Source organism: Dipodomys merriami, unplaced genomic scaffold (genome assembly GCF_024711535.1).
Source record: "Dipodomys merriami isolate MVZ:Mamm:240054 unplaced genomic scaffold, mDipMer1.0.p SCAF_7, whole genome shotgun sequence".
In the NCBI taxonomy this organism is placed as follows: Eukaryota; Metazoa; Chordata; class Mammalia; order Rodentia; family Heteromyidae; genus Dipodomys; species Dipodomys merriami.
Window position 1 is genome coordinate 7,642,400 of NW_027206290.1, and position 12,171 is coordinate 7,654,570.

The 12,171-nt window shown below is 39.9% G+C and overlaps 1 protein-coding gene across 3 annotated transcripts in view; it reads left to right on the forward strand.

The window, feature by feature from the left end:
- The window catches only part of Ak5 (adenylate kinase 5), a 251,680-nt gene that overhangs the window by 135,549 nt on the left and 103,960 nt on the right, over window positions 1-12,171 (forward strand). For all 3 annotated transcript variants that reach the window (XM_070007330.1, XM_070007332.1, XM_070007331.1), the window contains exon 8: window positions 7,297-7,373. In XM_070007330.1, coding sequence (XP_069863431.1) covers window positions 7,297-7,373 — 77 coding nt within the window. The remainder of the gene's footprint in view (window positions 1-7,296; window positions 7,374-12,171) is intronic.

Sequence of the window (12,171 nt, forward strand, 5' to 3'; positions counted from 1 at the left end):
ACTGTGTGTGTGTGTGTGTGTGTGTGTGTGTGTGTGTACTGGTCTGGAGACTTGAACTCATGGTCTAGGCTTTCACTCTACTATTTGAGTCATAGCTCCAGCTTTCTTGTAGTTAATTGGAAATAAGTGTCTCATGGACCTTCCCATCTGGGCTGGCCTGAAACTGACATACTAAGATCTCAGCCTCCAGAGTGGCTAATATTACAGGAGTAAACCACTGGCTCCCCACCCACCCAACAATTTAAGCACAACTAACGACAAAGCAGGACTAACAGAGGGCCTCTATGATTCCACTGGACCATGTAATAATGTGGGAGTGGGGGATTTCAAATTTGTAGTTTTGAATTTTCCTTTAACATTTTTGTTTTGAAAAAATGTGGTCAAAAGGTATTATAAATAACAAATAGGGGGTGGGCTTACTGAATTCTATTTGGAACATATTTTAACATAACAAATGCCTGGTAGATGTCCTCAGCTTGCTACTGCAGTGGGAGCTGATTGACTGCCACTTCTTTCTTTTTTTAATTGTGAAAATACTGTACAGAGGGGTTACAATTACATGTGCAAGGTAATGAGTACATTTCTTATCAAGCATTGTAGCCTCCTCCTTTGTTTCCCCTTCCCATCCCTTCCCATCCTCCTCCCCCCTCACCCCTCCACCCAATCCTCCTCCCAACCCCATCAAAGTTGTAAAGTTCATTTTTCGACATAACGACTTGTATGTCTCATTGTTGCAATGGGTCCACCTGTATCCCTATTTAAACGATTTGTTTTTTCCCTTCCCCTCCACAAATTATACTGACATCAAATACAGTGAAAGCAGGGGTTATACCGTGGGGGAGGGACATACAAAGCAACAAAGAAATCATCTTATAAATGTGTTAGAAACAATCACATAAAAGAAAATAACATTTGAATACATATCTTAGGGTTCATTTCCCTAACATCAACTTATCTGACCTTTTCTGCTTGACTCAGACATATACTAGTTATTGAAAATAAGGGAAACCATGGGACCTATGTTTCTTGGGGCCTGGCTTCACTTAATATAATTTTTTCCAAGTCTTTCCATTTCCTAACAAATGGGGCAATGCCATTCTTTCTGATGTAGGCACAGAATTCCATTGTGTATATATACCACATTTTCTTGATCCATTCATCTACTGAGGGGCATCTGGATTGGTTCCATATCTTAGCTATGGTAAATAAGGCTGCAATAAACATTTGACTGCCACTTCTTTACAAAAGCTGGTAAGCTGCCTTCCTCTGAGTCACCCTAGTCTCACGGTAGTACAATGGTTTTGGTGAGCCCCTGGGAGCAGATGTTGGTCCTCATTCTCCAGAAGTATTTGTGGTAAAGGGCACAGTGCCTGACTCTCCAGCTCCAGGCTTCTAAACACGGGAGTCTATACTTAACAGCCTCTACTTCTGCAAGCTCTCTCCCACCCTGATCCCCAAGAGCTGGGGGTCCCTTCCAACCTTAAAATAAGCCTATTCTATAGATCACAGACCTCTATGAGTAGATTGAGACTGGAGAACAGAGGTCAAGCAGACAGAGGTATTATTTTTGCCTCCCCCTACAGGACACAGCCATGATTCAACTGGGCCTATATTTCTGGGTCCTCCTCTCTGAGGAGAGCATACAGAAAGCTGCCTTTGTAGGTGAAATCTCTTGGCTTCCAAACGCTAGTGAGTCACCCAATGAACAAGTCACATCTTCAGCCGCTGCTCTGTGAGTTGTCATCCCCAGGTTTTGTCCCTTGGTGCCTTCCCTCTCCTCTGCAGTCTCTTCATGTCTCAGCTCTCACATCACCTCCTTAACAATGCCTTTCCATCTCCTTCTTTCACTTTACCTTCTCCAGAAAGCCAGGGAAAAAATGTCCTTGTCCTTGTACCCCACACTCGTCTTTCTCAAAGACACCGTGGCCATAGGCACCTTCTTCCCTGTTCCTGCCAGGCTCATCAAAGGCCGTGGCAGTCCTCATTCATGGGAGCACTGAATCCTCATGCTGTCCTGGAAATCCTCCTAGAAAGCAATCTGACCGTGTTGCCTCCCTGAGAAAACAGTACAAACCATCAAAACAAACTTTTCTATAGGCAGGGCACCCATGTCCAGAACAGAGCCAAAAGTCCAGAACATTCAGCTTCCCCACCATGGGCCTGTTACTGCAGCCCATCTCTTATAGTGGCATCCTGTGCTTCCAATGCCTTCCTGCCTCTGGCCCTCTACACCTCCTCTTCTAGTCCCCAGTGCATCCTCTTCTCTCCACAGTCTCAGCCTTCCTTGGCCATATCCTCCTTTGTTTCTCAATCTAAAGATTTCTCAAGGAGGCATCCTCAGACATGGCTCCCAACTAAATTAGGCCCTTGTGTGGTACCTGTACTTTTCCTTCATGAATATTTTTCACAATTGTAATTATTACATCATTAGGTCCAGGATTATATGTGAGGAACCTATTCTCTCTATTAGAGCAGACGACTTTATGAGGATAAGTTGTGCCTACATGCATATGGTGTGTTTGTGTGTGTGTGTGTGTGTGTGTGTGATGTGTTATACCCAGTGTGAATCTCACAGCAGATGACACCTCTACTGGGCCACTCATCTAACACAATCACAGGTACACAGTCTTTGCCCCCAAGCAGAGAGAACAGAGCATGTGTGGTGTCTCTTTCCTTTCTGACACCCCCTGAGCTCTGGACCAGCACTCAAAGGAAGATAGATCATCCTCACACTTTTGATTGAAGATCCACTAAGAGGAAAAAACATGGCTAATATTGCCTCTGAACACAAGGAATAGTCTTGGGTACCTCTAAAAGACAACTTGTCTCACGTTCCTACTTAAATTGAATGAGACAACCTGAGAAATATAGTTCTGAAAATCATACTACATCTGAATCTAAGGATACTCAGTGTACCCTGTGGAATGCTGCATGTCGGCTCAGACCTTTCTTTGTTGTCTATAAAAAGAATATTTTTAAATCTGAAAAGAAACCGAGAAAATCAAAATAGGAAGAAATGGAAGCTACACTTTTACTTTTCCCAAATGATCTGGTTTCATTGTGTCTTGTGAGAAATGAGACCATTGCAGTTGTGTTAATTTTTTCCACTGAGATAAAGCAAAAATGTGTACATATATCTATTTACCTCCCAGTTTTACTGGCCAACCTTTGGACTATTATTAAAGCCAAGCAACCAGTTCTAAAAGAAAATTAAAGCCATTCAATTATTATCCAAGCTGATACTGGCATCCTTTGTCTATTTCCCTCTATCATACATTAATACTACTGTTGCCAGGAGCAACAATGTGTCAAGAAATTCTATCCGTGATGATACAATGAAATTTCTGTTAAAAGCCCTTGATTAGAAAAGCCAATTTCTTCTTCCTTATAAGCAAGAGGCTTATTTCAAACAAAAATCCTTTCATTCTCCCATCACCGAAAATAGTTTTTTTAATAAATGTGTTCTACTTTCAAATATTAATATGTAGTATCTGTTAACTAGGTTGCTTAAGAGCCCTTTACATTGTACTTCTTGAAAACAATTGACAGAATAATTTCCAATTAAAATAAGAATGACACAGGAACTAAGAGCAGCTGTATGTTTAATAAGATTGTGCGTTCATATCATGTGCTCACTCCGCAGGAGTTGCTCTAGGTAAAGCTGAGGTGAGGATAGCATTTGTTCACACACCCATCACACTGATCAGTGGTGAGTAGTGTCCATTGACAAGGTGATGGACACTAATAAAATTTGTATTCCCTTTAGTGCTGCTATCAGTAGTAACTACCTAGAAAGAAACACAGGCTTTAATTGACTTGAAGGAGAGTCTTTTATTCCTCTTCTGATTTTTCCATTTTCACAGCCTTGTTGTAAACCACTTCCTCATAAATCATGCAGTGTTCTTCACTTTCTCAGACTGCAGAATGGGCAGCAAACCCCTCCAGGTCCTGGCTGGTACAATACTGTAGTGAGAGGCAATATTCGTAAAACCATCTGAATCACTCCTGCTTTGCACTTGAACTGTGTGTTGAGAAGGGAACTAGGAACTCTGGGCTCTTTGTTCTCATGCAATTTCTGCAGGATCCCGACCAAAGTATTGAACATCTTTGCACTTCATTTTCCTCTTTTTCAAAATGAGGAAATGAAATTCTATGAGATATTGAACATAGAATGATATATAGAACATAGAATGGAAAATATACAATTTATTCCAACATTTTCATTGGCTAATAACATATGAACATAAACTGGCTTTCAGACTAGGCTCTGAGAGAATCAATTTTTTTGGCCCTGATATATACTTGGAAAAAATCTTTACTTGAAAAATGCCAAAGCACAAAGGTAGAAAATCATAGGGAATCCTACTAATTTTAAAAATAACTAGTTGCCGGGCGCTGGTGGCTCACGCCTGTAATCCTAGCTACTCAGGAGGCTGAGATCTGAGGATCGCGGTTCAAAGCCAGCCCGCGCAGGAGAGATGAGGCCGTGAGACTCCTATCTCAAATAAACCACCAGAAAACCGGAAGTGGCGCTGTAGCTCAAGTGGTAGAGCGCTCGCCTTGAGCTGAAGAGCTGAAGGACAGCGCCCAGGCCCAGAGTTCAAGCCCCACGACTGACAAAAAAAATAAAAATAAATAAATAAATAAAATAACTAGTTTAAAAATCAGTTTCCCTGGTGGTGTGATGATTCAAGTGTCTCCATATTGGAAAACTTTATAATCCTTAAAAAGAAATTAAATATAAGCACAACAAACAACAGTGTAACTAAATCAGTTTGGTAATGGCTAGTAGCTAGTGCTTAGTCAATTTGTCAGACAAATAGCAGAGAGAGCAATGGTAAAAGAAAAGAAGAAGCCACGCATCACAGCATACACCTATGAAACCAGAAGTCTGACAGAGGAAGATTTCAAGTTTGTGGCCAGCTTGGGCAACATAGTGAAACACTGTCTCCAAAGAGAAGGAAGAATCGGTGCCTTTGGCTCACACCTTTAATCCTAACTACTCAGGAGGCTGAGATCTGAGATTACCATTGGAAGTCTGGGGCAGGAAAGTCCCTGAGACTCTTGTCTCCACTTAACTACCAAAAAAGTGGAAGTGAAGATGTGGCTTGAGCTCAGGGACAGTGCCGAGGCCCTAAGTTTAAGCCTCAAAACTGGCCAAAAAAAAAGAGGAGGAGAAGGAGAGGTGCATCTGCAGACATGTCCATACTTGAAATGCTGGATGGTTTGGATTATTTGGCAAAGCCAGGTTTATAGTAAAATGTTTATTATTTCCCAGAGTGTATAGCTTTTTATGAGCAGCACTGAACTCCATCTTGCTAACTAGATTAAGTGATGTATATTTTCCACTAAGAAGAAGTTATTAAATGAAATCTACAAATCACCTGTACTTCTTGAGTACCATTGTGAAAATTACTATTTAAGTTTGAGCCTTAGGGATTCCTCTTTGGATAATTTAATGCAATCTGACATGCCTAGAAGAAACAGGCTATTAATACATTAACTTAAGCTAATTTTTCTCACCATTGGGGTCTAAAGAGACCCAAAGGCTTAAGGGAAAATTCGGGTGTTGAAGTGGGCAAACTCAGCACTTCTTAATCCCAGAAATCCCTTGCCATTCTCCCACTCTGTATATGGCATTTCTTCTATCTCAGATACCCGTGTACATCCTGAAGTTTTCTCCTCCTGAGGAGCTCATAGTCACTGTCAATGTTCAAGATCATAGATTGTGAGGACCCTTCCCCCACCAATCCACAACTATCTCCATTAACTACTCAGAATTGGTAGCTTGCTCCTTTGGGGTTCTGATTCTTTTTTTTTTTATTGTGAAAATACTGTATAGAGGAGTTACAATTACATGGGCAAGATAATGAGTACATTTCTTATCAAGCATTGTAGCCTGCTTTGTTTCTCCTTCCCATCCCTTCCCATCTTCCCCCTGCACCCCCCAATCCTCCATGCTCCCCCTCCCCCCCCCCACCAAGTTGTAAAGTTCGTTTTCGACATAATGACTTGTACATCTCATTGTTGCAATGGGTCCACCTGTATCCCTATTTAAACGATTTGTTTTTTCCCTTCCCCTCCACAAATTATACCAACATCAAATACAGTGAAAGCAGGAGTTATACTGTTGGGGAGGGACATACAAAGCAACAAAGAAATAATCTTATAAATGTGTTAGAAACAATTGCATGAAAGAAAAAAAACATTTGAACACATATCTTAGGGTTCATTTCCCTAACATCACCTTATCTGACCTTTTCTGCTTGACTCAGACATATACTAGATATTGAAAATAAGGGAAACCATGGGACCTATGTTTCTTTGGGCCTGGATTACTTCACTTAATATAATTTTTTCCAAGTCTTTCCATTTCCTAACAAATGGGGCAATGTCATTCTTTCTGATGGAGGCATAGAATTCCATTGTGTATGTATACCACATTTTCTTGATCCATTCATCTACTGAGGGCCATCTGAGTTGGTTCCATATCTTAGCTACAGTAAATAGTGCTGCAATAAACATAGTCGTGCTGGTAGCTTTAGTGTGGCCTTGTTTGTGATCATTTGGGTAAATGCCCAAAAGTGGGATTGCTGAGTCATAGGGGAGCTCTATGTGGAGTCTTTTGAGGAACCTCCATACTACTTTCCAAAGTGGTTGAACAAGTTTACACTCCCACCAGCAATGCAGTAAAGTTCCCTTCTGTCCACATCCCCTCCAGCATCTGTTGTTATTAGAGTTCTTGATTTTAGCCATTCTAACTGGGGTGAGGTGGTATCTCAATTTTGTTTTGATTAGCATTTCTTTTATGGCTAGGGAGGTTGAGCATTTCTTCATGTGTCTAATGGCCATCCTTCTTTCCTATTCAGAGAAGTTTCTCTTTAAGTCTTTAGCCCACTTATTTATTGGGCAGTTGTTTCTTTGAGGATTTGTTATCGGGGGATTTAATTTTTTGAGTTCCAGGTATATTTTAGATATGAGACCCTTGTCCATTGTATGGCTAGTGAAGATCTCCCAATCCATGGGCTTTCTATTGATCTTGCTAGCTATGTCCTTTGCCATGCAGAAGGGATTCTGAGTCTTAATGACAAATTGGTCTCTTCCAGGGGTGAGGTTTCCTTGGGGGTGGGAAAAACAGTCCAAGTGTCTGCATCTTCAGTCTCCAGTCCAGACACAGTACCAGAAAATGAGAAGAGTGTATGTTTATCATAATGGTACAGTAGGTCAACTAACAAGAAGTTGCTTGCTTTAGAAACATAGTCTCTTTCAACTTAATATTATCTTTCCTAAATTTAGGTTCAGCTGACCTTGATCCTTCGATGGTATTGGATGCTGGAGAGATCATTGATGCAGGATCTGATTATGAAGATCAGGTAACTGTCTTCTAAATATAGTTCTCCTTTTGAATGTTTTGAATTTTAGCCTTTATAGATGTATAACAGTGAGAAATATCCACTTTGTGAAATCTTTACAAACAACTAATTACACCTTTCATGGTAAGTAATAGTGGCCTAAATTTTCTTTCACTCTTTAGCCTTCCCTTATCCACAGATCCAAAACATCAGCTAGTAAAGGAAAGGTTTGTGGTCAAAAGGTACATGTGATAAGCTAGGTCCCAGTGGCTCAGGTTTGTAATCCTAGCTACTGAAAAGGCTAGATCTGAAAGACAGATTCATGGCCAGCCCAGGCCCCCCCCCAAAAAAAAAAATTACTAGACTTCGTCTCCAAAATAACCAGGGATGAAGATACGGCTCAAATGATAGAATGCCAACCCAACAAGGCCCTGAGTTCAAGCACCAGTGCACCTTGAAAATGAGGGAAATACAATTACTTGAAATAGAAATAAGATATTCTTGCCTAAGAACATGTCTGTATCTCTATCTTTTCCCAGTAATGAACTAAGACTATGTACTGAGCATGGGCTACAGGTTCAAGCACCTTTTTCTGTTTCTAACATTCATGTGGGAATGATGACCAAGAGAAGCATAGCCAAGAAGTTAAATGTATTTTGGTTAAAAAAAATACCAAAGACATTTTTCTGGGTCATGTTCCTCTCCACAGAAGAACTCGCCGACTGCTATTTTAATGATTCAAAATAGTTGGCAAATGATCCAACTCTCTAATTAAATTTTAAAAGAAGGAGGAGGAGGAGGAGGAGGAGGAGGAGGAGGAGGAGGAGGAGGAGGAGGAGGAGGAGGAAGAGGAGAAGGAGGAGGAGGAGGAGGAGGAGGAGGAGGAGGGGGAGGAGGAGGGGGAGGAGGAGGGGGAGGAGGAGGAGGAGGAGGAACAGATAATACCTGAAATTTTCTCAACTCTTTTCAGCAGTGCTCCTCAGCAATGGCTGAAAGCCAAGCTAATATGTGTTAGAAGTAGCAAACAGATCTGATCACAAATACAATAATGGATATTTGTGATCATTTTGCTATTTAGGAAGCCCTCACTACATGGAAAACATTATGCTAACAAATTTTCTTACATTGATCCTCCCACTCATTTTTCCCAACCTTTCACAATTATTATTTCTACTTCACAGACAGGATAATTAAGATGGCAACAGTAATTTGCCCAACATTCCACAAGTAGTTTCACTGTGGAGACACGATCTTAGGACATATTCCCTCATACCCACACTACACTGCCTCCCAGCCTAACTACCACAAACATGCCATTCAGTGACACAGTTTTTGGAGCCTTCTTAACCTCTGGTTCCAAAAGCCTCAGTAGAAGCGAGTGTCTAACAATCATGCACAATTTGTATCAAAAGCTGTACATTGTACAAAAAGAAAATGAGCTGCAACAAATAAGATGTTTCACAACACAAGGAACTAGAAATAGAGAAATCTGAAAGATATCTTAATATAGGAATATAGGAATATTTTAAATACTCAAAGAAATAAAGGGAAGAAACCATGAAATAAATATAGGAAATAATGAAAGGGACAAAGAGAAAGAAAGGGTGGAGAACTAGACTTTCAAAGCACAGAAGCTATTGTCACAAATAAAAAATTCAATTGAATTTTTATTAAAATCAATATTAATTGCGGACCACTATTAGGATCTTTGGAATGTACAATTATATTAAACAGGTAAGGAGATTTATTTTATGGAGCTTTCTTCTTAGTAAAGAACATAATAAATTATCAAATTCTCCAGATTGTCAGAGATGCTAAATTCTATGAGAAAAGGAAAAGTAGAACAGGATGAGGTGGGGGTAGGAATATTGGGAGAGGGAACAGACCACCATATTAAATAGAATAACCAATACTAAATGAGATGATCTTATTGAAGATGTAAGATTTGAGCAAAAGTAAAATGTGGTATAAAACATCAGAGCTTGGAAAACAGAAACAAAATATTACAACAAAATATTACTGTTAAAGGAATAGTGAATTCAATGGCAGCAGATCAAATGAAACAACAGCTTGCATTTACCATACTGAGCATCAGGTATGATTTATATACAGTATTGCTAATCCTTACAATACCTTAAGAAAGTAGCTGTGTTAAGTCCTAACTTACAAAGTGAGGAAACTTGGGTTAAAGAACGTAAATGATTTCCCAACACTACACAACTATCATGTTATAGAATGAGAAGATAGCTGGCTCATGCCTAGCTACTCAGAAGGCTGAGATCTGAGGATCACAGTTCAAAGCCTGCTTGAGACAGAAGGTCTGTGAGACTTATTTCCAATTAACTACACATACACACACACACACACACACACACACACATACACACACACACACACACACACAAACAATGCTAAGCTGGGTGTGGTAGCTCACACTTGTAATTCTAGCTACTCAAGGGGCTGAGATCTGAGGATCACAGTTCAAAGCCAGCCTGGGCAGGGAAGGCTATGAGCTTCTTATATCCAATAAACCACTCAGAAAACCAGAAGTAGTGCTGTGGCTCAAGTGGTAGAGCGCTAGCCTTGAGCTGAAGAGCTGAGGGACAGCGCCCAGGACCAGAGTTCAGGCCCATGACTGACAAAAAAAGATGCTGAAAATGGAACCATTACTCAGGTGGTAAAACACTAGCTTTGAGTGAAAAAGCTAAGGGACAGAACCCAGGCCCTGGTATCAGCACAAAAAAGGGAGGAGGAAGAGAAAAAAAGAGGAGGAGGAGGGAAGAAAGGAAGGATGGGAGGGAGAGAGAGAGGAAGGAAGGAAGGAAGGAAGGAAGGAAGGAAGGAAGGATGGGAGGGAGGGAGAAAGGAAGGAAGGAAGGAAGGAAAGAAAGAAAGGAAAAATTAGGAAGGAAGGAAAGAGACAACAATGACAAAGACAATAAGGACAAACTTTCATCCTCCTGGCATCAAAATCTAGCTTCTACTTTCACTATTCCAAAAAAGCCATCATCAAAGCCTCTGGAAATCAAAGCCTCTTAATTCCAGTTAACGCTTTTCATTTTATCTTTTTTAACCTAAACTTATTTGGACATTGTAAAAGTCACCAAACTTCTACATTAAATCATTAATAAAGATGTTAGGCTTTGCAAGCCATATAGTTTCCATGGCAAGTAATCAAACTGTGAAACAAATGAACTTGTTCCAGAAAAACAATGCATAACACAATATAATTTTCATGTGATTTATTTCAAACACCTTAATATGTCAGACTTTTTCAGCTGAGAGGCTGTGTAAAAATGTAGCAGGAGATGCACAAAACACTATGTTGAAAACGAATTTTACAACTTCGGTGGGGGGAGGGGGTAGTTGTAGAGGTAGAGAGGGAAGGGGAAAACAAAGAAGGAGGCAACAATGCTCAATAGGAAATGTACTCATTACCTTGCTTATGTAACTGTAACCCCTCTGTACAGCATTTTTACAATAAAAAAAAATACAAAAAAAGAAAAGAAAGCTAAGGGGAAAAAATGCCTTAGGGTGATAGATTTTCCTAAACTTGTCACTTTGAGAATCTATTTGTTTGAGTGCCCAATGAATCTCTTGAGGTATGTAGTAAATTAATATTCTGGACAAAATATTACATTTTGAAAAAAATTACAGTTTGATTGTGGGAAAACCTTAAATGTAACTTGAGTATTAGTCAGGTTATTTTTGCCTCTCTTTTCCATCTCAATGATAATTGATTTGTGTATGGAGTAAGTATGGTGAGTCTTTATCAAGAAAAAACATTTTTCCTTGCATGGATTGTTCTTTATTTGTTTAGGTTGTTTCAACACAATACTGGGTAGTTCATAAATACAAAAATAAACATTGGAAAATTAAAAAAAGAAGTAGAAAGCCAAAATCAGGGAAGTGGTGTTGTGGCTCAAGTGGTAGAGTGCTCGCCTTGAGCTGAAGAGCTGAGGGACAGCGCCCAGGTCTAGGGTTCAAGCCCCACCATCAACCAAAAAAAAAAAATTAAAAAGGCAAAGTCAAAGTTCAACAAAATAAACACCAGGAACAGGTTACTTGAAAGGGGTGGGTTGGGGTCAAGGGGAAAGCTATAAACAAATGAAGAGAAGAGGGGAGAATCAAGAAGAGTGAGGGACCATCAGAAAGAATGACATTGCCCCATTTGTAAGGAAATGGAAAGACTTGGAAAAATCATATTAAGTGAAATAAGCCAGGCCCAAAGAAACATAGATGTCATGATTTCCCTTATTTGCAATAACTAGTATATGTTTAGGACAAGCAGAAAAGGCCAAAAGCTATGTACATATGACCAGATAAGATGATGTTAAGCGAAATTAACCCCAACATAGGGACACAGATATCTTTTTTCTTTCTTGCTATTGTTTCTCACGTATTTATAATGTACCACGTGAGCTTTTTTTGTTTCTTTGTATGTTCCTCCCCCACAGTACAATCCCTGTTTTCACTGTATTTGATTCTGGTGCCCTGAATCTTGTATATACACTTCTCTAATTCAGGGAGGGGAAGGGAAAAAACAAAATCCTTAAATAAAGATACAGGTTGACCCATTGTAACAATGAGCTGTATAAAACACGATGTAGAAAATGAACTTTACAACTTTGGGGGGGGGGTGTAGTTGTGGAGGTGGGAGGGAAGGGATGGTAGGTGGAAAACAAAGAAGGAGGCAACAATGCTCAATTGGAAATGTACTCATTACCTTGCTCATGTAACTGTAACCCCTCTGAACAGCATGTTTACAATAAAAAAAAACATACACACACACACAAAAAGATAAAAAAATGTAGCAGGA